The following is a 26,680-nucleotide window of genomic DNA, read 5'->3' as shown; positions in this document are numbered from 1 at the left end:
GGCTGTGAGGATGTGGGTGTTCTGGGGAGGTTGGCTTTGCTGGGCAGCAAGCTGGGGAGGTGCAATTAGGGGCTGAAAGCAGATTGGGTAGAGTGAGGAGCAGCTCAATGGGATGGAGCTGGTGGGCAAACCCAAAGCCATGCTGCAGAGCCACACTGAGGTCTCAAGGGCTGGCAGGAGGTTCCGGCTGTAACCATAGGGTTTTATTAACAGTGCATGAGTAGCATCCTAACCTCGTCCCCACGTGTGTGATCCCACCACTGGGACCATCCCAGCCCCATCTGGATGCTGAAATGTGCACCTTGGGGCCAAGAGGGTGGCTGGGTTGTTGGAGCCCCTCAGGGCATCAGCATCCAGGTGCCTCCTGGCACAATCCTGGCTCCCCAGCTTTCTGCCTGCCACTCCTTTCTGCTTCTTGGGTTAAGGATGGATGCTGGGGCCATACTGCTCCCTGGGTTGGGAAGTGGCAACGTCACTGCTCAGCTCCCCAGGATGCTGTCTGGGAGTGCCTCTGCAGGGCACTCATTAGCATGGAAATAATTCAAGAGTGAAGGCGAGACAACTGGAAAACCATTTTATCTGTTGCTCCGGAGCAAACTATTTCTGCAGCGCGGCGTTCAAAGAGCTGCACAAATGCAGACAGCTGGCAGCACAGATAGATATGTTAAAGGCAGATAGAGAGAGTAAATATTCCACGCAAGCCTTCCTCGCTGCCCCAGCAGGCAGGGAACGGAGGGACTGTGGTTTTTTTTGATCTCTCTACGGTTGTGTTTGGGACCCATAGATACCAGCTGCGGTGGTGCAGAGTTCTTGCCAGCGTTGCTCAGTAGTGCAGAGATGTTGCTGAGGAAATCTCCCCTGCTTTCCCTGCCCCGGGTTTTGCTCTCTGCCCCTCTTGCATCCCACATCCGCACCCCCCACCCGAGGCGCCCACCGGCGACTCTCTTGATCTATAATTCAGAACCCATTTTGTTGTGCCTGGGTAGTTCTCACCCGGAGTACAGAGCCCCTCCAGGAAAGGAGAACTCAGACTCCTTCTTCCTATCACATTTCTCCTGACCTTTCTGAAACTTCTTCCCCATTCCCCATTGTAAAGAAGTGTCTTTCTGTGTGCGTGCGCTCTCCAATTCCACCGAGAGAAGGAAGAAATCAGCATATCAGAGAAAACAACGATCCTTGTGATGCCCAGCAGTCACTAATTAACAAATTAAAAAACCAACCCTATATCTCTTTATGCAGATATAATTGTTTTCTGGCTCTGTCGCCTTTTCTTTTGTCAGCGCTGTGACAAGGAAGCGCTTTATTTCTGCAGCGAGATCAGATTAAAACATCCCTCTCCGAGCGCGTTCTCCTCGCTGGGTGTTGTTGTCAGGCGCGTTGTTTCAGCCCCAGATAAGATGCTTTGCCCACACGCTTTCATCCCATTGCGGCGCCTTTGCTTTTCATCGGAGCCTTCTGCAGGTGTTAAAGCTGCAGAGCTTCGCCCTCATCCACGGGAGCCCTTGGGGTGGATGTCCCTGGAGGACACACGGATGCTCCACCTGGGGAACATCTGGGGCAGCTCCAGGTGCCCCCCTCCCCCTGGCACCCGCAGCTGAGCTCCCAGCCCTGCCTATGCTGCATTCTCAGCCTTCTCTTCCTGTTTTTCAGGATGCTTTGGGACTCTCCCTTTGCAATGCTCCCCAAACCCCTGGCTATTGCATAGGGCACGGCCAGGCTGCAGCATGGGGACGACATGGACAACGTCCCACAGGCTCACACGGCTCCACAAAGCCCATTTCCCCATGTGTTCCCCCAACACGAGGTTCCCCAAGCAGTGACACAGAGCCGAGGTCCCAGCGAGGCGCTACAGGAGCCCCATGCAGCTGCTTCATGGCAACGCTATTGTTTGACCCAATTAAATTAACTTTGCGTGCTTTTTTTTCTTTCTTTCTTTCTTTTTTTTTTTTTTTTTGGTTGCTCTGGCTTCGAGATAATTAGCCAAACGATGCCCTGATTTCTTTCCTCCAACATCTCCCATTTAATTATTCAGAAAGGCGAGCTGGTTGTTTCACTCATGTGGGGCTGAGGGACCCATGAGCCCCCATCCCATGACAGCGGACGCTCCCGGTGCTCACCTGGGCCCCCATTGCATGGAGCCGTGCACCGTAAGGATGCAACCCCTGTCCTCAATGGGATTTGGTTGGGATTTCATTGAGTCGTGAGGGTTGGAAAAGGCCACTAAGATCACTGGGTCCAACCAAACCACCGACCGCATCCCTCGGCACCACATCTGTTACTGAACAGCCCTGGGGATGGTGTGAGCCCACCACCACCACCACGGGCAGCTGTGCTGCAGCAGCACTGCTCTTCTGGAGAGGAAATCGTTCCTAACGTCCAACCCGAACCCCTCCTGCTGCAGCTTGAGGCCATCACCTCCCGTCCTGTCGCTGTTTGATGGGAGCCGAGGCCGACCCCCACCTCACCACGACCTCCTCCTTCATCCCTGTTGGGATTTGGGATGTTTTGTGCCAGGTCTGATGCCGTGGGAGGAGCGCCGGGGCCGAGCCCCGTTTCAGCTCGCCCAGAAACTCAAAGCGAACGTTTGCCAAAGGGTTTTCTTCTCCTTTCAGCCTCGCAGCACTCATCAGCCGTCACTCCTTTAAAAATAAAACCCAGCGAATGGAGCGGCCGCATAACACACGCTTCGAAGAGAGAGACGGGGGAGGGAAGGAGGGAGGGGGATATTCACCCGGAGCCAAAGCCGTGCCGATCCTACTGCCCGTGGGCCGCTCATCGGCACCGAGCCGGGCCGGGCGCTGCCGGGCCGTGCCGGGCCGAGCCGTGCCGGCACCAACAGGTGGCGATAGGCGCCCGGGGACGGCCCCGCCGCCGCCGCTCGCTCCGCGCCGCGGGGCCCTCCTCGGGGGTCCCCACCGCCCCCGGCCCCGCGGGTGGGCTCGGCACGGCTCGGTACGGCTCGGGTCCCTCCCCCGGCCGGGCTGCGGGCTGGTTAATCCTGTATGTAAATGGCAGCCAATGGATGTTGTTGTTGCGCGGGGCTGGGATTAGCGGCGGGGCGAATGGCTGGCACTCTTACTGGGATTACAGAACAAAGAGCTCTCCGCTCCCGAGCAGGGCGTCCTGCCCGCCCCGGCCCGGCCTCGGCCTCGGCCCGGCCCGGCGGGCAGCACCGGCCCCGCCCGCCGCCCTCGCGGGGAGGAGGTGGCGGCGGCGGCGGCGGCCGTGGCGGCGGCGGCGGCGGGAGGCGGTGTGGCCCGGCCCGGCCCGGCCCTGTCCTGCCCCGGCCCGGCCCCGCCGCCCGCCCCCGCCGCTCCCGCGCACAGCCGCCGGGGAGGCAGCGCCGCGCTCCGCCGGGGCCGCCCTGCGGTGAGCGAAAGTTTCGGCCCCTCCCGCGGCACCGGGGGGCGGCTGCGGGCGTGGGGGGGGTGGGGGGCGTGGGGACAATGGGGCCGGGGGGGGGGGGGAGTGCGCCTCGGGGGGATCCGGGCTCGGCCGCGGTGCGGGGGGAGCGGGGGGTGCCGGGATCCCTCCCCCCCCCCTTATAGCGGTGGTGGAGTCGGAGCGCGGCGTGGGGTTGGGGACGGCACCTGGACGCGTCTGCTGCTTTGGGCACGGCTGGGAACGAGAGCGGAGAGCGGACCCGGGGACGCTATCGGGGAGCAGGCGTAGCGACACACGCGGGGACAGTACCGGGGAGCCAACCTGGGGACGGGCGGTATCGAGCCCGCACCTGCGGACAGATGTAGCGACGGCGTTGGAGACGAGGCGGGGGGTGGGGGGGTCCCCGGTGCTGGGAGCGATGGGGAGAAAGTTCCTCCCCGGGGAGCAGCCGGTGCCCTTGTCCTTCCAGCGCGTGGGGTTAGCCGGGATAAGCTGTAAAGCGGAGCGATCCCATTACTGCGTCACGCTGGAGTGAGCCCCGCAGCCGGCGGCTCGTTGCAGGTAACCGCGGCCGGGGATCGCCCCGCGGGGCGGTGGGGTTGCGGGGTCGGTCGCGTTCGCCGTGAGCTCCGGGGCGGGCGGGGATGGCTTTGCTTTGTCGGGGCGGCCGCTCGGTGCGTGCCCGGCGGAGGGGCTGCGGTGGAAGAAGGGGCGGTTCGGCCGGATCCCCTCTGCTGGGACCCGTCGGCCGTCTGAGCCGGGGGAATATTCCTACTCGTGTGCAAATCGCCGCAGCGCTCGATCCCGGAATGAGGCAGCCTGAGCTCCGCGCCTGCTGCGGTGTTGGAGCCGCTCGGTGCTCCTCCCGAGTCCCACGGCAGAGCTCCGAGCCGTGGCGTGGCCGTGTGTGCCACCCGGATAAGCGCTGCCCCGTGCCGGCGTCACTCCCCGCTCCTCTCCCTTCTCCCCTACAGACGCCACCTGGGTGCTATGGGGACATCCGAGAGGGTGACCAGAGGAGACGTGTGCCCATAGGGACGCGCTGCCCTATTGCGCTGTCCCTCCTGGAGCGGGTTTTTGTGTGTTCTTGGAGATGCTGCTGCAGGGCTGTATGCTTCCCCTTGCTTTTGCCGGCCTTTAGGAACCACCGTAGGGAACACGGGTGCCGGGGGTGGATGTGTGCCTTGCAGACCCTGCAGCCTGTTGATTGGGTTTGGGGAGAAAAACCATGAGACAAACTGGGCTGGTTAAGGAGGATCTGAGCGCTGCTGCACATCCCGCCCGTGCGTCTGGGTTTTGTTCCCCAAAGCAATCCTGTGTTTGTGCCACTGCTTCCGTGCTGCTGCAGCCACTCGTGCAGGGGAGGAGAGGCAGGAACGTCCCCGGCTCGTTTAGGTTTGCTAATGAGAAGCTGGAGAGAAGGGAAGGAACCTGCTTGGGGACGTATTTAGCAACTTGCCCTCCAAGCCTGGTGCTAGGGACGCCTTGCCCTTGCGTGCTGTTCCAATAACCTGGCATGGGGAGACGACTTGCAAGACCTTGTGTGCTGCAGGAGGGCCAGTGTTCACACTCTTTCTGTGTCCTGGCCCTACAAGGACATGCCTCGCTGCCCTGCACCCACACCTGCATGAACAGCATCGCATCACCCCTGAGCAATGCTCTGCTGGAATGAAGAAAATACCCCAAACCCCCCAAACCCAGCCCGTCTCCGTGGCTCGAGCGATCTCGTGCTGTCGGAGCTAATGGGGGATTCCCATCTGCTGTTCCCACAGGAAATAGCTGGGATTTTTTGAGGCAATTATCAATGCCCTGTACTTCCTCTGGGAATTTGGTTGGCTGCACCCAGGCGGTCAGGCTCAGCGGAGGAATGCAGAGGGACGGCAGCCGGGGTCTGGGTTCGTCTCCTGCCACCCATGGCAGTGCCAGCGGTCCCCGAGCTGAGCAGCTGAGCCCCATCTTGGAGGGTGTGTTTGTTTCCCTTTGCTGCTGGGGTCTGGGTTGTAAACAGGAGATGTGCGGTGGTCGTCACGGCCAAGGTGTGAGTGGTGGGGGCTGTTTGCCTTCCCCTTGAGAAGAGGGAGGAGAAGGCCCTCTGGAAGCTCCTTCCCAGGAGGGAGGTATCCATCCAGGAGCTAAAAATGTGTTTAAGTCCATTTATTGGGAAGCTCCCAGCTGAAAGCATTGGGGGGGGGGGTGGTCTGTCAGTATCCTGGGCGCCCACCTGGATGCTCAGCAGAGCAGAAAGCAGGTCCTGTTTGCTGGGGGGACAGTGGGTTGGTTGTTGCAGACCAGAGAGCTTGCTGTGCCCAGCTGTTGCCTTTCACTTCCCGGTGTGTTTTATTGAAATCTCTTGAAACATCATCTGCAAGGAGAGGTTTGGAGCCTATGGTCTGGCCAGAGGCTGTGGGAGGTTCCAGGTGAACCAAGTGGATGCATAGATTGCAGGTTTGGGGTTTTTTTTCCTCTTGTTTTGAGCAAGGCTGCTGGTTTAGTGCTTGCTTCTCAGCACAACCCCATGGATCAAATGAGCTTTTAGCCCGTGAGAAAAATGCCACGTGGTTGTGTTTGGGGGGGGTGGGAGCTCTGCCTTGCTGAGCCGTGACCCTATGTTGGGTCCTCACCCATCCACGTGTTGCTGGGGTGCTGACCATCGTGGTGGTGCAGGTGGGCCTTCGTGTGGGGGATAGGGGGGCTCTTGTCTGAGAAGATCCCCATCCAGGAGCTGTGGGAGGTTTGAGGTTGTATCGCTGTGTGATACGGGAGGGAAGACCGATGGTTTCATGTTTCCAGAGCAGTCTTAGCTTGAGATTTGCTGCCAATCGCCACTTCTCCAATGCTTTGATGGTGATTTCCAAGGGACTTACCTACAGCATCAGTAAAGCTTTCCCCGCTGGTGAAACGTTATTAAGAAAAGCACTCAGTGCGAGAATCACCTTCTTAAAAGCAGATTGTGCCTTGGTGGGATTTACATTTGTATATACAAACAGCTTCTGTTTGAATTTTCTGGCTTTTTGTGGCTTTGTCTCTGTGCTCAGTGCTATTATGGCTGTTTTAAGGGGAGAATTAACTTCAAACCAAACGAATAGGAGACCAGCAAAGACTATTGCTCTGCCTTTGCAAATTCGCAGCAATCTAATCATCCCTTACCAGGACTTTCTTCCTCAAAGCTAATCTCCACCTTTCACTTGAATTACGAGGTGCCTCCATCTTCATTTTCTCTCAATCTGCAACATCAAAAGGAGAAAATACCCACGTGGAGGCTCAGAGCCTCCGGGGAGCTGTGTAGAATCAGGGAACATCCTGAGCTGGAAGGGATGGTGCAGCCCAGCTCCTGGCCCCCCATGGGACCACCCCAATGCTGCGTGTGAGAGCAGCGTCCAACGTGAGCCTGGAACACGTTGTGGGGCATAAATCACCCCGGAGGTGACAGAGGTGAGAATCCAGTGGGCAGGAAGCTTCATAACTTGGTTGTGGGGTGTTTATTGCACTGTGCTGGTCTGCTTGCTGTCAGATGTTGTTGCATGTCCTACTTAGCTGGGGGACAGGTGATGTTCCTGGAGAGCAAACGTGCGCCCTGTGGGGCGTGTGAAGGATTTGCATGCTTCATAGGCTCGTTAAGGTTGGAAAGACCACTGAGGTCACATAGTCTGACCACCAGCCCATCCCCACCGTGTCCCTCAGTGCTATGTGTGCCCTTTTCTTGAATACCCTGCCAGGAGTGACGCTTGTTGGTACAGTCGGATGGAAGAAAGGCTTTTCCTTATGGATTCCTTCCTTCTCACCGGCCTGGGCTGGTTGAATGGCTCTGCAGTTGCTACGGGAGCCATAGGAGCATGGTGGGGTTGTTGGATGAGACCTCCATGAGGGTCACCTGCAGGTCCCCTAGGAACCAGGTCAAGCGGCGAGTTCTGCCTTCCCAAGCCACTCTCCAGTCTTCCTATAAGGAGATGTGCTCATGCAGCAGGGAACACGTGGAGGGGCTGAGGCTGCAGCAGAGGTACTCACAGCCCGGTGTGCAGGGATGCCCCTGAGATGCCACCATGTCCATGGGAGCCCATCGGGTGGTGGACATACAGCTCTGCTCTTCCCCGGTGTCATCCTTCCTTCCATGCAGGATCATTCAGCCCAGTGCAGTGGAAGAACGTGGTCCACGTGGGGTTGGGAGCAGCTCCTTGGGTTGGGGTGATGTCCATAGAGGTGCCAGAAGCCCTCCCGCAACCTCCACAGGCAAGGCTTGCTCGCAGTGGTTGAAATAGGTCAGGAACTCTGCTTGTTTAAATGGCCTTTGGGGTTTTTGGGTCTTAAATAAACATCCTGGTTCCTGTTGGGGTTGGGGATGTGCAGCCTGCGGGGGGCAGGGAGCTGTGTGGGTGCCTGGAGCCTGCGTGCGCCTCCTGACAGGGTTATAAATTAGCGTCATTAGAGGAGGATCGCCGAGAATAAATGGCTCCGCACCCTTTCGGGGCATCACAGGGCTGTAATTCCATCTCCCCTTTCTGGGGACAAATGCCTCGAAAGCCCCCGGATGGTATTACAGACACCCAGCCTGCAAAAGGGGCACTTCACCCTGATTTATAACACCAAAGAGACGCGGACACCCCCATACCCCACAGCAAGCTTGCTCAGAGGGGATGAGCATGGCGTGAGAGCCCTGCGTGGGGGTCATTTGGGGTTCACTGTGGGATGCTGGGGGGTTTTAGGGACTGCCCTGTGCCACTGCTCCCCGCCAGCCAGGATGCCATATGCCATGTGCCTTGTGCCTCTTCCTACTGCAGCATGCCCAGCCCCAAACCCCCACGAAACAACATGGTTAACGCCAAGCAGCCCATGCGCTATTAATACAAATGCTCAGTGAGAGCGGGCGACCTTTAGCAAGGCATTAAACATTTATTAAAACCATTAGGATTAGTGTCAGGTTGCATTTATTTATTTCATTTCACCATTTAAAAAAAAAAAAAAAAAAAAAAACACCCCAAAAAGCTCGGGAGAAGCCAATGTGAGCCCCATGAGATGGCCGCAGTGGTGCAGCACATCCCCGGCACTGGGATGGGTACAGAACCCAGCATTGCTTTGCTTGGAGTGAAGGGCTGTGGCACATGGTTTTTTTTCCCACCTGCCCAAAGGTATTTCCTTTCTGATGGGATGGGATTATCCTGGGCTGTGGGTGAGCTCTCTGTGTCTCTCTGTAGGGGTTTTCCCCAGCTGCTGCTGCGAGGATTACGCTCTCTCTTGAAAATGTCTTTGTTTTCTGATGTTTGCTATTGTAATTTGTGTACGGTGCTGCCTCTTATTGCAAAGCGAGGTCTTCATCTCCGTGGGGATTACACCTGCATAAATGCAGCCCCATCAATGGCTGTGTGCGCCCACTGCTCCGTGATGAAAGTTTCCCTATGTCACCTGCAGGACCCCCCTCCTGAGGTGCTCTTTGCAAGAAAGCTGCTGGTTTTATGGGCACGTTGCTCTTATGCCTTCTTACTCATAGAGCCATTGACTGGCTTAGCTTGGAGGGGACATTAAAGATCATCTCATTCCAAGCCACCTCCCATGGGCAGAGTTGCTTACTCCTGATGTCTTTCTCCTCTGGTGTCTGAGCTATTGCTTCTGCTGTTGAATATGTGCATTTTTAGGTTCCTCGTTGATGGGGGCAAAATGAGTGCTTTCCTGCTTGGTGACCTCCCAGTGCAATGGAGCCATCGGATGGAACAGCGAACGCAAAGGGGCTTCTGTGGGCGGCTGCTGGCAAAGGACTATTTTTAACTCAGCCGGGATCTTACCGCATTGCTGCTGATGCATGGGAGCACGTAGGCATCCCTTCTCATTTTTAAACCCAATAATTAAAAAAGAAGGCGCAGGCTGGCTGTGCTGGGCCAGGAGCTGAGAGGGTGCTGGGGTTGCTGGTAGGTGCTTGCCAGCAGTTGGAATGAGCCCTTTGCAGGTGTGGGAGATGCAGGACCAGATGAGCAGGAAGGGAAATCACCGCTGTCAGAGATCCGGGATGGACAGATGGATGGATGGCTGTCTCCATGTGTCCCCATGATAGCTGCCTTGCTGCACATCCCCAAAGGGGAATGGGTGCATGGTGACATCAAGCTGGGATGTGGGTGCTGATGGCTCCTTCCATTGCAGCAAACACAGCTCCTCTTAAACTCTCAGTTCGTGAAGGGTTTTTCTTTCTCATTTTCCTTTTCCTTGCATTAACCTGCTTTTAGCCAGCGATGTTACAGAAGGCGTTTAAGCCCAGAACGTTCCTTCTCGGTATTGATTTTGCTTTCTGCTTCAATCTCTCTTTATTGCCCTTGGTGTTTTGAGGAGCTGGAAGGAGAACAGGGAGAGCTGAGCTGACGCTTCTCAGAGTTTTGTCTTATGGGCAGTGTGGTGTTGGATGGGAGGCTGAGGGAGAAATCCACGGGGTGACTGCTCCCTAACACTGCTCCCTAACAAGGAGCTTGCTGTGGGACTGGGCATGTGGCAGGGCCAAGGGCTTGGGAAGGACCTGTGAGTGTCCTTCGGTTCCTTTAGTTTGCTGAAGTGCATGGGGGTTCTCCAAAGATGCCTGGAGGGCGTCTCCAAGGGTGCATGGGGGAAGGTGTTCAAAGCACCCGATGCTTTGGGACCAGGTAGCGTCAGCTTTTCCTCTGATGGGGCATTCAGAGGAGCTGTGTGTCGGCTTGGTGAGCATCCTACAGCTCTTTTGGGGTCCTAATCCAGGAGCTGAGCTCCTATTTGATCTTCTCTTTAGGAATGAAAGGCTGCTCGTCTGTGCTTTGGCTGCTGTGTCTCTACCTGGCTGCTCTTTTGGGCATTGGGGTTTCTTCATACGAAGTGTGAGACCAGATGGGCTCTGTGCCCACGGTTAGGGCTGAGCCCCGAAAGCTTCAGGGATGACCAAGAGCCGCTCAGCAGCCCGACTTCCAGGGCAAACCTTTCTCAGGGCAGCCAGCTTGCATTCAATTGAATGCTTTATTACGGACCGGCATCATTGCCAGATCCTCCCTGTGTGCCTCTTGACGGAGAGCCCAACTGGGGCATCACCTCTTCCAATATTTGCCTTCCCATCACAAAGCAGCTCCGCAGCACGGCGGCTCGGGGGCTCTCCAATGTCCCGCTCCGGAGGCGGCCGCGCCGATTCCTTAATTGCTCACCGCCCATTTAAGGGGAACCGATTAAGAAATTAATTCCCAATCTCGGGCGGCGCAGAGCCCCGTTTGAATGCTTTGATCTCCGCAGAGCAGGGATGGATGCGGGCGCCGGCGCTGCTCGCCATCCAGTTGCTGCCAGAGGGAATCCAGGTATGGACAGCGTTAGGGCAAGAGTGGCTTGTGCATGTGCAGCTGGGGGTGCTTATGTATAACTTGTCCCTTCTGCTATGTGTTTTCCCCCCAAAATAGCCTGGAGATGCCCTTTGTTGGTGCCCGTGAGCCCAGAGCTCTGTGTGCACAGAGGGATGCTTGGGATGGGGGGGAATATTCTTATTTTTTTTCCCAGTTCTTATAAGTTGGGTGGTTTGTGGGTAGCAGGGGGTTGGGGTGAGGCTCCATGCTTGGAGCTGCCCTGCAGTTGAGGGAGCTGAGCTGCTCAGCACCGATTCCTTCCCATCCCCACGCGGCGTTTGGCCGCTTCGCTTTGCACTTTTCTGGGCGCTGCAAACCCGATTAAAAGCATCACAGCGCTGCATGGAAGGGAAATGTGCCACAAGGCAGGTTTGCTTTTTGCAGGATTAAAAGCAAATAAATATTTATACGGTATGCAAAGCAGGCTGATAAGATATGCACATCAGTGAGAATTTGAAGCGGTTTAGTTTTGGGTACAAGATGAAGGGGTGTGTGTGTGTTGGTGCATTATGTTGTTTTAAAGGATGTTTTCTTCCTGCTGCACTGAAATAAAACTGGGAAGGGGGAAAGCAGCGTGTGCTTCTTGGGCTGCTCTGGTCTGAGGTTGCGTGATCTCCACGCATCCCCTATCTTTAACTGCAGGGATGGAAAAAGCCAAGCAGAGAGGGCAGTGCAGGCTGCATTTCGTATGCAAATACAATGCTGGCCCCGTTCCTAATATTCGCTGTGTTTACACGTAAATGCAAACAACTGTTGACTTAGTTTCAACAGATAATGTGTTTCATAACACAATGGAAATCAGGATTAATCTGGAGGTTAGCAAGGCTACATGTGTTTGCAGCAGAGCTGAGGCTCTCGGGGGTGGCTTTGGTGATGCTCGGAACCCCCAGCCCATGCAGAACAGGGCAGGAATTATGATCCCCATTCATCGGTTCTTGCAGATTTTCTCTTGGAATCCCTCACTGTTCGTGGTGGCGTTAGGAACCCCTCTGTCAGTGGTATCCCACCGTGAGAGCAGTCCGGAGTGGTGAGGAGGATGGGGGTAGGATGAGAAGAGATGTGCGTGGGATGAGTGGGCTGAACGCCCTACAGAGGGAGGAGTATGGGACAAGGAGTGGGTTTGGGACCACTGTCATGCCAAGCCTTTATGGATAGGGATGACACGGGGACGGCTCCTCGTGGGAACTGAGATGGTTGTATGGCTCGATGCGTGCGGAAGTGCTGGTGCCTGTGATGTGAGGCCAGGCAGTTGCTAGTGGCCATACCTGGGTCACCTCGTCCAAGTCCTGGCTGTGACTCCTCGCAGAAGCATCTGGGAGAGGCCCTGGCTGTGTCTTAGGGCCGCCTCCAGCCCGGGGCAGCCCTTGCAGGGCTCCCAGCTCCTTGCAAGGCTTCCTCATAGCCTGAGGAGGAGCAGCTCCGCCTGGGCGCCGATCGTTTGGGAGCGGTGTCATCGCTGTCTCTGGGTGTGTGTCTGGCCCCGTTTGTCTGCCTGCTCATCCCAAATCATTTGCAGCCGGCTGGATGGCTCCCACCAGGCGCCCGGTGACAAAATTGGGGTGTGCAGCTGAGCCCTATTAGCCACCAGCGAATCTCCGCAGGACCGGTGGCACCGGTGGGGGTGTCCCAGTCTGGCTCTGTTGGCCATGGGGATGCTGGGGCGTGGGGAAGACATCCCATCCCAGCTGGTCTTGCTGCCCGTGTGGGCTGGGTGGGGGCCGTGGGACTCAGGGCTGTTCGTGTCTGAGAGCCAGTGGTGATGCTGAGGTTGGGAACGCCGAGCTGGGGTGAGTTGGACACAACTTTGGGGCTGGGGAGGGAGCCAGCAGCAATTCTATGGGAACTTCTCGAGGTCTTTCCCCTTAAACAATGAATGGAGAGGAGGAGCCGGCAGGGTGGAGGAGCTGTGTGCTCCCATGTATCGATGCTAACTCAGCCCCCGAATTGGCTTTTCCTTGTCCTGCGTGTTGCTGGCGGCTGCAGGTTCTGAGCATCCTTTAATCCCTGCAGAAAGCTGATTTTTATTTATTCATCATTGAGCTCATTGATGCAGCATGGAGCCAGGCACAGGGCTGGCAAGCAGCACGTCCTGCAACAGTGGGGGGGGGGGGGAACTCGCTACTGAAACAATAAGCAGAGAGCTGAAATATCAGCGATAAAATTAAACTGTAATGAGATTAAACAGTGGCTCTTCTATCAGACCCTCCTTGTGCAGAGATAATTACCTGGGAAGTGCAGTGAGCACATTGTGAGCATGGCCGTGGGCTGGGATGGGGATGGCGAGCCCTGCCTGGCCAAGGGAACAGCGCTGGGCTCAGCACTGAGGATGTGTCCAATGCATACACCTTGCCCTGGTGCACTGACCCAACCCAATGGGGATGTGTGGCCGGAGGGCTCATTCTGCAGATCCCTATGTGCACTGGGGGTGTGGGATCCATGTTCCATTCCCAATGTGTGGGATGTAGGGAAGCATCCCAAAAGAACGGGGCTGGGACCTTGCGTGAAGGACTGAGGTTTGGGGTTTTGCTTCTGCATCCACGGGCATGGGGCATCGCTGCCACCTGCATGTGGGATTCCTCTTTGATTTAGAGGGGAAAAAAAGGAAGGGGAGAAGGAATCAGCGTGGCTGTGTGATAGAAAATCTGAGTTTGGATCTCTGTAAGTGCACGGAAAACAACAGGCTTTTTATGTTGGCTCTTGGGGTAGGAGGAGAGCAGGCTAGAATAAAGATTTACAGTGTTTGGGAGATTAAAGACCCTTGGTACATTGTTCAAATACCACGAGATTAGTTTCCAAGGAGACGGATACCAGTTGCCATAGGCACCGGGGGGCCAGGAATTAGGATTGCGATTTTTTATCCTGATCACGCAAACAGTAGCTGAACGCTGCTAAAACTCCAGCTTTAAATAACACGAGTGTTAGCTTACATACCAAGAAAGCAGACTCTGGAAACTGGATCCCGTCCTCTCCCTGCTCCCCATCGCCCTTGGCTCCGTGCTTGGCTGGAGCCGTGCTTCGCGGTGTTGCACCTGGGCTTAAAGCCCACGGGTTGCCAAGAGGCGTGGGGCACGCACAGATGTAGGTCCGTGGGTCAGGGTTTGACCCCCTGTCTCTCAGCCCAATGGCATGGCCACAATGCACATCACCAGCACGCACCTCCTGCCCATCCAGCCCCATTTCGGCACTGATGTGCAACCCCAATCCCAGCCCCAGCGGCTCATCCTGGCCTTGGTCTCATCTTTCTACCAAGGGCTTGCTCTCCTTTGGGGATCTATTCACAGCCGGCAGCTGCAGTGGTGCAGCAGAGCGAGCTCCCCGTGCCCTCACCTAATTTTAGCAGCCGTGGGCCACCCGCTTCTGGGAAACGCAACCTGAGCCCCAGCGGCACCGCAGCACACATCCCAAGCGCTCCTCCCCATGCAGCATCCCTTCCCTGTCACCCTCCGTGTCTTCCCCCCCCCCTCCATTTCTGTTTATTTGTTTATTGTTTTCTTTAATAAATGAAGAGGCTGTTGCTCGAAGCCGGAGCTTCTGTGCCTGCCCGACGGGAGGTTGCAGCATGGCAGCTTGGTGGTATGGGGATGCTGGAGGCACAGGGGGGAGCAGTGCTGCCTCTGCAGGGTGACATGGAAGCTGGCTGTTTGCAGGAGGTCTGGTTTGTTCTGTGCTCGTGTTCGGAGCGGGGCAGAGCTGTGTTGTGCATTAGTTGGGGCAGTGGCTGCAGTGGACGCCTGGGGATGGTTTGGTTTGGTGCCGGTGCGTACGTGAGGAGCTTTTCCAGCAGGTTCCCTGATTTTTATTGATAAAGTAAAACAGGGGAGGAGGTATCTGATGGCTTGGAGCCATTCTTCCCCCTGGAAGGGGTTAAACAAACGCCAACAAACTGGCTTGGTTTGGGGGACCTGTTCCCAGCCCTGGTGCTTGCATGGCCCGTGGTTGGGGTACCCCAAGCTGTGCCAGAGGACTGACCTCAAACGCTGTCATTTTTCAACTTGTGCAAACAGATGGAGTGAAAAAGGAGATTCGTGGGTGCGAGGAGAGACACTGCGATGGGGCAGTGGTTATGGGGCAGTGGATGGTTATAGGGCTGAGGCACGCACGTGTGCCCTCGGTTGGTGTGGACGCTATCAGGGAAGCGCAGATACCCCAAATACCAGAGCCTCAAGGAGGGCTGCGTGGCAGCATGAGGATAAGATTGGAGATTTTAGGCCTTTTGGAGGTGTTTTGACATTTGAGTTTATTTATGGCCGTTTCATGAACGCCCGCTATCGCCGTTACGTGCTGCAGCTGGCATTGATGCTGACCGGTCTGTGGCAGCAGGGCTGTGCTGAATTAGGCGTAGGGGATTACATCTGAGCGGGTTACAGGGCCGCCAGGGCATGTGGAGCATTCATTTATCTCCTGCAAGCTGCGCGTCCAGAGCCGTTTGTCAGCCCCTTGGCGGGGCACAGCCAACGCTTGGCAGCGTGCGAGGAAGCTGCCCGTGCTGGGCAGACGTCCCCAGCACTGCGGTGATGATGAGTTGCACATCAAGTCAACGTGAGTCAAGCGTACGGTGCTCCGAGCCAACCGCCAAAAAGCTGACCTCAAAAGTCCCTGAGATGTATCGGGGTGGGAAAACGCCCGCAGTCAGCGTCCCCTTCTTACTGCCTTCCCGTGGCCCACGTCCCCATCAGGGGTGTGTCAGAGCCCATCAGGGGATGTGGGGACTGTCCCTGTGCAGGGGGGAGGATGCTGGCTCTGTGCTGCTGCGCCTCGGCAGTGACATTCATTGTCCCTTCGGCTCCTATCGGGACAGCTCATGATGGATTTTAAAGCACGTTTAATGATAGCGAGGGCTAATGGCTTACGTGTCCTCCAGGGCTGGTGTGATTTTTAGCAATCCCTTTTAAAGGCGCCTTCCCAGAGTAGAAGGCAATTCCAACCCTATCACCGCCGTCTCATTGCTACCTGTGGGTCCTCGTCACACGCGTCCCTCTGCCGCCGGCCCTTTGGGTGATGCTTCCCGGATGACTCAGGAGCCCAAATGCCATCCTCAGAAGCCCTTTTGATGCTGTGTGGCTGAGCTGCCCCCAGCAGAGCCCCAGCGCCTGCCCCAGGCTGTCTCTCCCCAGCCCACGAGGGATGGATGCCCTATGAGTCCCTCTCGTTAGTACATACCCATTTCTTTGATGTGCACATGGCCATTCCCACCCCATAGCATTGCTAACCCCGGTGCACACAGCCCTCCCTGCCCAGCGCAGGGCTTCGTCGTGGGTCATTACCCAAATAATGAGCTTTATGCCTATTTTTTTCCCCCTTCTTGCCACGGAGCTCAGCTTTCCATGCACCCCTGGCTTTGTCCTAATGGAACCTGTTTATAATCTGAAAGTTCCAACAGCACCATTTTCTGCACAGAGATTCCCTCTGGGGGGGAGGGTGGGTTGTTCCAGCCTTGTTGCACTTGTTTGGCCGTTCTGTTTGCTCCCAGCACTTTGGAAACGGTGACACAGCGGGCGGATGTTTATTTCTGGGGGGGGTGCACAGCACGGGCAGGCTGGGGACCGTGGCATAGGGGCAGGATGGGGCTGGGATGGCGATGCACTGCCCCCATCCCCATGGCAGCACCCAGACTCCATCCCCATCCCTGCAGGACCGTGGCTCCTTGCTCATGGATCCGGGCAGCTCGCGTGTACTGTGCCCCCGTCCCACCTGCAGCCAGCCCTAAGTGGTGTAAGAATGGTTTACCCCAGTTTCCCTCGAGCTTAGTTTCCCTCTGATTAGACAAACAACTTCAAGCTGTACATCTTAATTTGATTTGAATAAGCCTATCGCTCGCCATGAAGTTTTTTTCCTCCCGTTTATTCCCCCCCCCCCCTTCCCCTTCTAAATCTGCTGTCACTGCTATGCGTGACCGTAAATGATTAAAAGCTTTGTAGGAATATTTCTTCCCCCCACCCCCCGCCCCGTGGAATCCCAGACACATTACTTGGGTCATGTCTTGCTGTCCCTGGGAGGCGGTGGGACGAGGCTGCTGCAGTTGTGCTCGCTGCAGGGCTGCCACAGCCCCATCCTCTGGGGCTCTTTGCCATCCACACCACCACCAAACCTATAACAGTGGCAATACGGAATAATAATTAGGGCACTCAAAGATGCACGTCATCAAAGTAAGGCTGTTTTCCATGAATGTTCATGGGGGGGGCTGGGCAGTGGGAGCCTCCAGGTGATGGATGGCCCAAGTCTGGTGTGCGACATCGCTGCACGGCATCGCATCCTGCGGTGGCTCTGCGGCACTGCCCGATGCTCACAGGTGGCACAGGGTGGGCTGCTCGCATCCCTGCTTCATTTTGCAAGCTGATGAGCCTTTGGGTTCCTTCCCCCCTCCCCCCCCCCCACCCTATTGCCAGCATCATCCTTGGGGAGAAAACTCAGCCGTCAGCTCCGCTCGGGCGGGCAGCGCCGCTCAGAAATGTCAGCTGCTCAGAAGAGGATTTTTCTGGGTCAGCGTTGGTGCAGCAGAAGTGCTGGCGCAGCCTCGTTCACCACTCCGTGCCCAAACATACCCGCACGGCCCCGACCCCTGCGAGGCTCCTCCTGGGTGTACGTCCCATTGGCACCCTGTGGGGTGGCCCTGGTTTGAGTCTGCACAGCAAATCTCATTCTGTGCCCGCAGCTTCATTCATATTCCTCGGCTCGCCCTGCCCGGCTCCCTCTAATCTCATCTCATTAGAGATTCCCCATCCCCTTTTATCTGCTCGCAGCTTCAGCACTTGATTCATGAGCTGGGTTGGGTGGCCATCGTTCCATCTTCTTTGCTGTCCTTTATTTGTAGGATGGAAGCCGGGCAGCACCGTGTTGTATGGGTTCTGTGCCTCTCCCCTCTCCCACATCACATTGCTGCGCAGAGCTGCTTGCGGATATCAGTGCTGGGATTGAAGGATGAAATGCATTTTGGTGCTTATCTCCTCCACCTGTCTGACCAAATGGGTGCTGTGATGTGGCTCAAGCCAGTCCCATTTGCCCCATTTTTTCCCCTTTTTGGAGCTTCCAAGGCTGGTTCTGTTCCCCCTGCCTCCACCCCCCAGGAACCCAAAGCTTCTCCTGGGTGAAGAGCTGATGATTTGATGCACGATTAAAAAAAAAAAAAAGGGAAAATACCCTAAAAAGATCAATTCCCTTTTGCTTTCTCCCCAGACTCAGCTCCTGTGTGTTGTCCAAAGTGAAGGCAGATCACCCCATGCCTTGAGGACACCTTTGCGTGCCAGACGCTCTCTTGAGTATAAAGAGAGCCCATGGGGACGGGGAGCATGGGGACACATATGTCACCCAGTGCTGCTCGGTGTCACTTCTCCCACGTGGCACAGCTGCTTGGGGTGACCCACCTGGGTAGCACCTGCCCAGGGATGCATCCCCACTGTGCCCACCCACACTGGCGCTGTTGGGATGCGTGGCGTCGGCGCCAGGCTTTGCTTACAGCTTGGCAGCGCTCACAGTTATCTGTTCAGCTCCTGGCAGGGCTGAGCTGATTTGCACGTGGGTGTCTTCCACACGCCTTTGGTTTTCTGCTTTTCCTCTTGCTTCTGCCCACTCGTGTGCATGGTGTCTGTGCTGGGGCCGGGTGCCATGGCGCTGTCCGTGGTGCAGGTGGGACCCAGCAGCACTGATGTTGTGCTGAGTGCTTGCTAAAAAGACAATGTCTTTCTTTTTTTTTTGAGGGGGGAGGGGGTTCATCGTTCTCTTTTGCTCCTATCAGTAACAGCATTGCATTTTTTTAAATCTTATTTGCAGGTGAATATGGCACTGGCAGGGAGGCCTCTAGATGTGACCCTCGGCAGCTCCAGACCTGAGCAGTGGAATATGGTTTTTCCCCAGAAAGACGAAATCATCACCAGCTTAGTGTCTGCCTTAGACTCCATGGTAAGGGTCCCCATCCCCTTCCATCCCTGTGTCTGTTTCCAGCTACTGAGGGCATTGCTGCAGCCTGAGCAGGGCTCACAGTAGAGGCCAAAGTGGGGAAAGCCTCCGTACCCCCAACAAAAGCACCCCTCAACTCATTGAGCTCCCATGAAAGGGGCTGTGCTGAGGGATGTTGAGTTCATCACATTCTGACAGCCCTGCTCGGATCAGCCCGCGCTCATCTCAGCTCTGCAGTGTTCCCCATTAATATTTATGTCGGTATCAACTGAACGTAGGGGCTGGTTGGGTTTTTTACTTGATGTTTTACCGATGTTACCGTGCACTTTTACACAACAGCAGAACAATGGCTTTTATCTGGCAGAACAAAGAAAATAACTTTCATATCTTTTGACGTAGAATTCCCAGTGGAAACCTTGCATAAGTCAGGCGTGCTTACATAAACAAGATAACTGTTGGGATTAATTCTCATGGACCAGAGCTAATCTGATTTTTAACTGTGAATGTGATCAAGAAGGGAAGGTGCGTGTGTAGCAACAAATATCTAATGAAAGGCAATGTGTTCGACAGCCCTTCCTTTTCAAGCCAAGTGTTCAATGTATTCATCTTGAAAGCATCTTCATCTCCACCAGGAAGGCATTTTTTCCCCAGATAGCAATTTCCTTCCTTTTGACCACTGTCACCCCACTAAAGAGCAGGTTCCCCAGAGCTGACACAGCCTGATGGCTTTGATGTGTGTCTGTGCCATCATCTACAGCAAAACGTGCTGTCATAGTTGGGCTTCTTAATGAATGCCCGTTGTTCCGCAGCCTCTGAACCTCCCTTCTCACAGTAGGCTTTATGTTTCTTTTCCGCATGTTGAGTTTCTTGATCAAAATACTCCAAATTATTGCCGGGTTCTTGAAAGGAGGCCTCTTAAAAATACATATTTTGGTGATGTAATTAAATCCTTCCTTCTTGAAGAAGCTCAGCAGGAGGGAGAATGACCAAACGGAGTTTGCTTTAAGCCCAACCAAATGAAAGTCATGTGCAGGGGAGCTGGAAGAGGGCGGTGGCTGCGATGGGGTTTGGTCCATGGGCAGCAGCTTTCCTGCTCCATCCTGAGCTCACCTGGTGTGCTTTGGGTCACCTGTGCTCAATTCCTGTCATCACTAAAGGATGGAAGTGGGAAAATCCCTATTTACATTGTGAGCTTTGCCTAGTGCCATGGCAGAGCTGTGGCTATGGGAATGGGACCCAGGCTGCAGGCACTGTGTAGCAATTACAATGAAAAATAATAATGAAAATGCATATACATGTCTTATGTATAGCAGGAAGGATGTATTACATAAAATGGATTAATAGAGGAAGTCTTTTCCATCTCTTTAATGTTTTGCATAACTGTACAAGAAGAATCACTTGACTAATCCAGACTTTGACCATATTAGTGTTCTGTAGCTGAAATAAGATTCTTGTGCTCCTTATTTTATTAGGGCTGGTGGAAAACCACAAATTGTTGTTTCTTTGTTCTATGCAGGAATGTTTTCTTTTAAAGAAGTCATAGTATAAAATTGCTTTTTGGGGCTGGAGGGGGGATACTAGTCAAATGTTTTCCAATAAAACAAGCTTCTTTTTGCATATCTGAGCCTTTATGGAGTTGTAAAGTTGTCAAAGTATTTGTGGTGTAGGGGGTGCCGTAAAACCCATGAAATTCTGATCTAAAACACTGCTTATGATGGGGAGGTGGCCACGGGTGGCTGATGCAAGGCAGTGCTCAAGCTCTAACCCACTCACATCTCCGCAGTGCTCCGCGCTGTCCAAGCTGAACGCCGAGGTGGCCTGCATTGCTGTGCATGACGAGAACACCTTTGTGCTGGGCACTGAGAAGGGCAGAGTCTTCCTCAGTGCCAGGAAGGAACTGCAGGCTGACTTCCAGAAGTTCTGCCGTGAGTATCCTGGGGTATGACGTGCTTGGGTTCGTTTGTTGTGTGGTTGAGGATGGGCAGGTTACAGGTGGCGTGGTTTTGTGTTTGGTGTTTGTTGGGCTTGGCAGAATGAAATCAAAAGATTCATGGAATCACAGAGTCATAGAACTGTAGAATCATAGAGTGCCTTGGATTCGTCAGGACCTTAAAGATCATTCAGTTCCAAACCCCCTGAATGGATTTCCTCAGCATGGAACTTGGTGCTCCATTAGCTCATGACCCCAAAGTTGCATGAAGAGGCTGGGGCTGGGGGCAGTGGGGCAGATGGGAGCCTTTTCCATGGAGGGCACCATGTGTCCCGACTCCTTTGCATCCTTTGGTCGGTGAGCTTTGTGGCATGGCCATCTGTGAGCAGGAGGAGGTCTCAGGGAATTAGCAGAATTAGGTTCTCCTAGGGATCAGCCTGGAGCCAAGGCTTTTATTGGCTTTTGGAATGACAGGAGCAGATTTGGAGAGCTGGAAGCACTGGTTGGATTTTTGAGGCCAACGGGAATCTTCGTTCCATGGGATATCCCATTCCATGGGATACCTCAAGCAACAGCCACGGTGTTGCAGGTGCCACCAATTAACACACCCCAACCTGCACACCTGCATTTTGGGATGGCTTCATCCCTCCCACACAGCTGGAGCTTTCTCATGGCTCCCTGCAGGAGTAGGGACGGGGTTTTGGTGGTGCTGGTGAGCCCCAAGGTAGGGGGAGGTGGCCCGGAGCCAGTCTGCAGGAGGGCCACCACACCTGGTGGGACGGTGGCGGAGACAACAACCCACATATGCGTGCACGCATGGCCTGGTGTTGATGGAAACCATATTTGTGCTTAATCCGTTGGAGAAATTGTTCAGGAACGGTTCATTGTAGTGAAAACATGAGTGCTGTAAAGCTGCCAGGGTCACTGTCTGCTTGGCTGATTCGTTGCACATGTGCTGGGTGAAGCGCAAGGCTCGCCCGCAGCACTCGGCTTTGCAGCGCCGCATCCCTGAGCATCTCAGCACTACTGACCCCACTGCTCCATCGCGCTGCAGATGGGAGGCTGACATTTCTTCCACTCTATTTGGGGCTAGGAAAGCTGTCTGCGGTTATTCCCCATCTCGATGCGTTTCGTTTTGTAGGCGGGTTTTATTGAGCGGCGGCATTTTGGGAAAGGTTCTTCCCACGGTGAAAAGAAGGCAGGAGGGGAAAGTAGTGGTCAACAGCAGCAGGACAGTGAGTGTAATGGGGCTGAGCCTTACAGATTTTGGCACAGGCTGCCCAGAGTGATGGTGGGGTCACCGTCCCTGGAGGTGTTTAAGAACCATGGAGATGCAGTGCTGAGGGACGTGGTGAGCGGTATGGTGGGGATGGGTTGGTGGTTGGACCAGATGATCATAGAGGTCTTTTGCAACTTTCATGATTCTATGATTCAATGAGATGCCAGCTTTGAGGCCCTGCAGCTCCCATTAGCTGATGACTGCATGCACATCTGACTTCTACAAATCCATCCGCATAGATTCTGGTCAGTTACCATCGGCATCGAATCGAAGCTCCCCTCACCTTTGGTTTAATTTACACCTTTGTGGAAGTGGGATTGTAACATCTGGTACAAAGCATGGGATTCTGACGGCGGGGTTTGTAACAAAGCAGCAGATACTCGAGACAGGGTGAAACGTGATAACTCTGTCTTGAATTATAAATGGCCGAGGCTCAGCTCCACTACATAAAGCTCTTACAACTGGCATGCATCGTAAAGCATCCCTGGAAATGCCTCTGATTTATAGGCTAGCTGCCCCCTTAGAAAGGATCTGAAATAATCTAAACCAGACATCACTGGGAGATGTAAGAAGGCTCTTATCTGCCGAGCCGCGCTCCTCCGGGCGCACAGACCTCACTTGGATGCTCTCGTTGGTCTGAAGCTCTGGCTCAGCCTTTCCTGACGCACGGCGGGGTTTGACAGTTATAAAGATGGATGTTAATGGAGGGGAGTTTGCACTCAGATGGGGGGGAGAGTCTGAGAAGGGTGTGAGTTTGAGTAGATTTGACCACTTTTGTAGGCTGCTCGGGGTCTCCTCCCTGGCGTTGTTCTCACCACCAGTCCTTCCAGCACCTTCAAAACAGCTACTAAAGGCTCTGGGGCAGCAGGCACGGTCACCACTCAAGTCAACAAGTGGGGGGACAATAAGGGACAGCGTGGGGGTGGCACAGGGATGCTGCATCCCCCATCTCCTCCGCTCACCTGGGGGACACCTCAGGGAGCAGGTCTGCAGGGGGGGCAGGCATAAACTGGACGTGTGCCTGCTCACCTGCCCTCAGTGCTGGGCTGCCACTGCTGTCCCCACGTCCCCCTGTGCCAGGAAGGATGGCTGAGCCCTCTGTGAGCAGCAGTCAGGTTGGATGGCTGGCGAGAGCCTGTCGAGGATGATGAAGGAATTAGTCCTTTGCCACTGAAAATCCCTGGTGAATCGGTTTAGCTAGAATGGCAATAATGCACTTGTAGTGTTTAATTTTCTGTGCATTTAGAGATGCGAGGAAGTCGTTGCTGAAGATATGCTTTATTTGAGGTTTAATGGGGGAAATTAGCAGGAAATAGCTGGTATTACCAAGTTATGTGACGCTGAAGGGTAAAAAAGCCTCTGAGAAAGGCGGATTTTCTCTTTCGGAGAGATTGAGGGCTAAGCAGATTGAAACCAGGGAAAAGAAACGCGCTGGCCAATTAATCACAATGGTGTCAGTGCAGCTGAGTGTGTAAAACAGGAGTGAAGGGGGGTACGTGTGGGCTGAGCATGCCCACGGCTCGCTGGGGTGCACCGTGGCAGCGTTGCCCGTCCCTGTAGCCTTCCCCATGCATCTTAAAGGGCTTTGCTGACGCCAGAGCCCGGCAGCTGTGGGTCTCGGTCTTGCATGGACAGGCTGTGTGATGAGCTGTTGGTGTTGGCTGAGCGGTTTCGTCGTTCCGTACAATCCAAGCTGCTGACAGCATTGTCCACTGAACCTTCTGCCACTGCAGCATCTCCTGTTCTCTTCCAGGAGTCCAGCAGCGCAGGGAGCAGGACGCAGAGGCGCAGAAGAAGGCAAAGGAGTGCGGGCGAAGCGTGCTCAGGGTCTCCCCGGACCAGGGATCAGACGTGTACCTCCTCAGGAAGATGGTAGAGGAAGTGTTTGATGTGCTTTATAGTAAGAACCTTCACAATTCCATCTGGGGATTTGGATGGCCCTGGGGCTCGCTGCACTGCCAGCACCAGCCCACCTCGTGGCTTTGGGACCGTTGGCACCCAGCACAGCGGGCCCTGCTCCTGCGTGGGGTCAGTGCTGTGCTGGGAGCAGGTCCAGCCACTGCCTTGGCCCTTTGCAGTGAAAGGGGCTGTACCCCCAAATGGGTAGCACTGTGTGGTCAGGGGGAGCACCTTGCAGCCCCTTGGCCAGCTGAAGCCCCTGCTGTGGGCTAAGCGGGGTTCTCAGGTGCACCCTCATCCTGAGTGCTGCCCATGCAGCACTTCACAGGCGTCCCAGGCTCTGCACCTCGTTCTCCCCTTTCCACAGCAGCTCTGCTTAAAAGCAAAAAGATGATTTTCTCAGCTCTGAGAGACAAGCTGGTGCCATTCCAACACATGCATCATCCCCAGCAATAAAGCTCCTGCAATTAAAATGTAGATGACCATATGGCTGCTGCTACGTTGCCTGGTGGGTTGCAGAGCTCCCTCTGGGCCCAAGCTGTGGATGCTGGAGCTGTGGCGGCGCTCCTTCTGCACTCAGAGCATCCCCTACGGGTCCTCGTTGGGGAGCACTTGTAGGGCTCCTGGTTGTGGTGTAGCTCCTCGTTTCAGTGCCCATTCCCACCTGCACGCAGCATTGCTGCTGTTTGTTTGAAGCACGCGTCGCAGGCTTTGGAGTTGGAGGGGAGACAGCATCGCTTCCCCTGGGGCAGAGCAGTCGGGATCGGAAGTGGAGGTTTTCTGAAACCACTTAAAGGGCTTGGATGTGATATTCCCATTAAAGGGGGTAATCAAATCCTCTTGCTGCCTTTGAGAGCTCATCCCAAGTCACGAGGAGAAGGGAATACAGAAAGCCAAGCAGATGAGCTGGGGCTGCTCGGGTTAGAGCTGCGGGCTGAGTTTTCCTGCTGCAGGCTGCAAAGCCAACGGGGAATACGAGAATTATTCTTTTATATAATTAGGTATTTAGATTATGTAAGTTTTACCGGGGCTCATTTGCATGGGGCTGGATGAACTAGATGGCCTGTGCATTAGGATAAGGCTGGAGATGCTGCTTGCGGCGGCGTGGAGGACGCGTGTGGGTTTAATGCAGTGCCTGACATGCAGGGTGCATCTCCCAACAGAAGAGCTGGTCCCAGGGAAAAGCCTCTCCTGGTTGAGCAGGGAGAAGCAGTTGGTGCCCCCCAGGGGGATTCTGTTTCCAATACCAACAGGGCTGTTGGAAATGAGGAGTTATCGCTCGTTTTTTTTCCCCTTATCCTTTCAGTTGCTTCCCATCAACAGGGATTGGAAACAAAAATCTTAGAGAATGCTCAGTCAAAAAGATGGCATATTCCCTCCAGAGCCGGGTAATCTCCGCACCAACAGGATGACTGATTACCGCCAGCTTCTATTAAACAGGCATTAATGATGATTATTGTCTCTCTTTAGCTAAACCGTGAGCCTCTGCGTGGCAGCACGAGGCTTGGTGAAGGTCACTTTGACAGGAACACGCTCCCCATAAAAATGTGTTCAGGGAGTTGTTGAGTGCTGGCTTGATAAGGGGCCGCTTGGGCATCGTCCTCCCCCCATAGCAAAGGTGGTGGGAGGTGGAAAGCTGCTAACGCCGGCGCATCGAGGCAGCAGTGCCTCCCGAGCCTGCAGAAAGTCTTCTTGCAGTGTTGTGGTTCAAAGGTTTGGTTTGAAACTTCTGTTATTGGCTTAATTAAAATATTATCCAGCCCAGCTATGAGGAACCTTGATGGCTTGTGCGAGTCACACATCATTAGTTATCATGCATTGCTTCAAAGAACATGTTGAAGAAATCATTTTTAATAAGGACTTGCTGACAGTGCCATAGGATTTCCAGGGTTTCTGTCAGATCTTTTGTGTGTCTTTTTTTTTTTTTTAAAGAGAGAGAAAAACCGGAAGATTTTAAGGAGAATCACTATTTAAACGTCCCATAGTGCCCTCTGCTCCTGACCACGGTGCTGGGGCATGGATGGAGACCCCATGGGGCAGGAGCTGAGGAGTGAACCCGTGCCACGCAGCCAGATGTTCTGCATCTGGGCACTGCTTCGCCAGGCAGGTCACATTCATGCAAGGCTGTTTCTTTTGCTTCGTGCTTCACGCACCAGGTTTAGTGGTTGCAGCCAGTTGGGTTGGCTTCCAAAGGAACTGCTCAGGACAGAGCAGCTCAAGGGGGTTGGCTTCGGCAGAGCCTGGTTTTCTATCCTGTCTGGGATGCTGCCTTGGCCGTCCCAGATATGGGCACGGGGCCTCTTCAGTCCTTGTAGCAGATCTCTGTGTCTCAGTGATGCTGTGTGGTCATCCTGCACTGCCAGGGAAGGGGAAGCCGTGTGCTCCTGGCTGTATGGGGAGGTTTGGTTATCAAAGGTATGGAGGTGCCTCGTGTCACCCAGCCAGCCCTGCACCTCGTGGGACTGTGGGGCTGCTGAAGGGCAACGGGGGGTCAGAAGTGTCCGTGTTCACTCTGCCTTCGAATCATGGAACAGAGGGGGACTTCTGGGGATTTTCTTCTCTCTCCCTGTGAGCGAAGGCTGCCTCACAGCGGTGGGGATCAGAGTGCTTTCCTCTTCTCCTCGAGGTCGAGAAAGAGTGACAGTGAGATACGCAGAATATGTCAGTAAACATAAGATGGAAACCCACGCGGGCTGAGGATGACACATCTCCTTTGGCAGCACACATCCCTTGCTGGCACGGGTTTGGGGTCCCTGGGGGGTGGGCTCACACCGAGCGACCCTAATTGAGCATTTCACTACGCCACCTCCGTGAGGAGACCTCAACTCTTAGAAAGAGCTTGAAGGTCCTTAAAGGCTAAAAGCAACGCAGACTGCTTTCTTCTCGTGGTGTCCCCATCGGGCTCTGCACGGCGGTGCCTGATGTTCTGCTTCGGGTTTGCTCCTCGAGCCCCGCCTGGAGGGC

The 26,680-nt window shown here is 54.9% G+C and overlaps 1 protein-coding gene and 1 long non-coding RNA gene across 18 annotated transcripts in view; one reads left to right on the top strand and one right to left on the bottom strand.

The window, feature by feature from the left end:
• Nucleotides 1–559: 559 nt before the first annotated feature.
• LOC107054784 lies at nucleotides 560–2,961 on the bottom strand. Its single transcript, XR_001469422.4, has 2 exons — nucleotides 2,732–2,961; nucleotides 560–2,639 (listed from the first exon to the last, which is right to left on the bottom strand). It is a non-coding gene; the product is annotated as an uncharacterized LOC107054784 (long non-coding RNA).
• The window catches only part of GTF2IRD1 (GTF2I repeat domain containing 1), a 50,932-nt gene continuing 26,760 nt past the window's right edge, over nucleotides 2,509–26,680 (top strand). For 6 of the 17 annotated variants that reach the window (XM_046902545.1, XM_015295965.4, XM_046902543.1 and 3 more), the window contains exons 1-4: nucleotides 13,534–17,294; nucleotides 18,483–18,611; nucleotides 20,392–20,533; nucleotides 23,571–23,717. In XM_046902545.1, coding sequence (XP_046758501.1) covers nucleotides 16,881–17,294; nucleotides 18,483–18,611; nucleotides 20,392–20,533; nucleotides 23,571–23,717 — 832 coding nt within the window. In that variant the 5' untranslated portion in view covers nucleotides 13,534–16,880. Of the gene's footprint in view, nucleotides 2,953–3,318; nucleotides 3,370–3,555; nucleotides 6,817–12,430; nucleotides 12,503–13,533; nucleotides 17,295–17,888; nucleotides 17,972–18,482; nucleotides 18,612–20,391; nucleotides 20,534–23,570; nucleotides 23,718–26,680 lie in introns of those variants that run through there. The other 11 variants (XM_040650573.2, XM_040650571.2, XM_015295962.4 and 8 more) reach the window with 9 other exon arrangements.

The sequence above is a fragment of the Gallus gallus genome, chromosome 19, assembly GCF_016699485.2.
Source record: "Gallus gallus isolate bGalGal1 chromosome 19, bGalGal1.mat.broiler.GRCg7b, whole genome shotgun sequence".
NCBI classification, from domain to species: Eukaryota; Metazoa; Chordata; class Aves; order Galliformes; family Phasianidae; genus Gallus; species Gallus gallus.
Note: the sequence above shows the minus strand (reverse complement) of the source record. Positions and strands in the feature narration are given on the sequence as shown.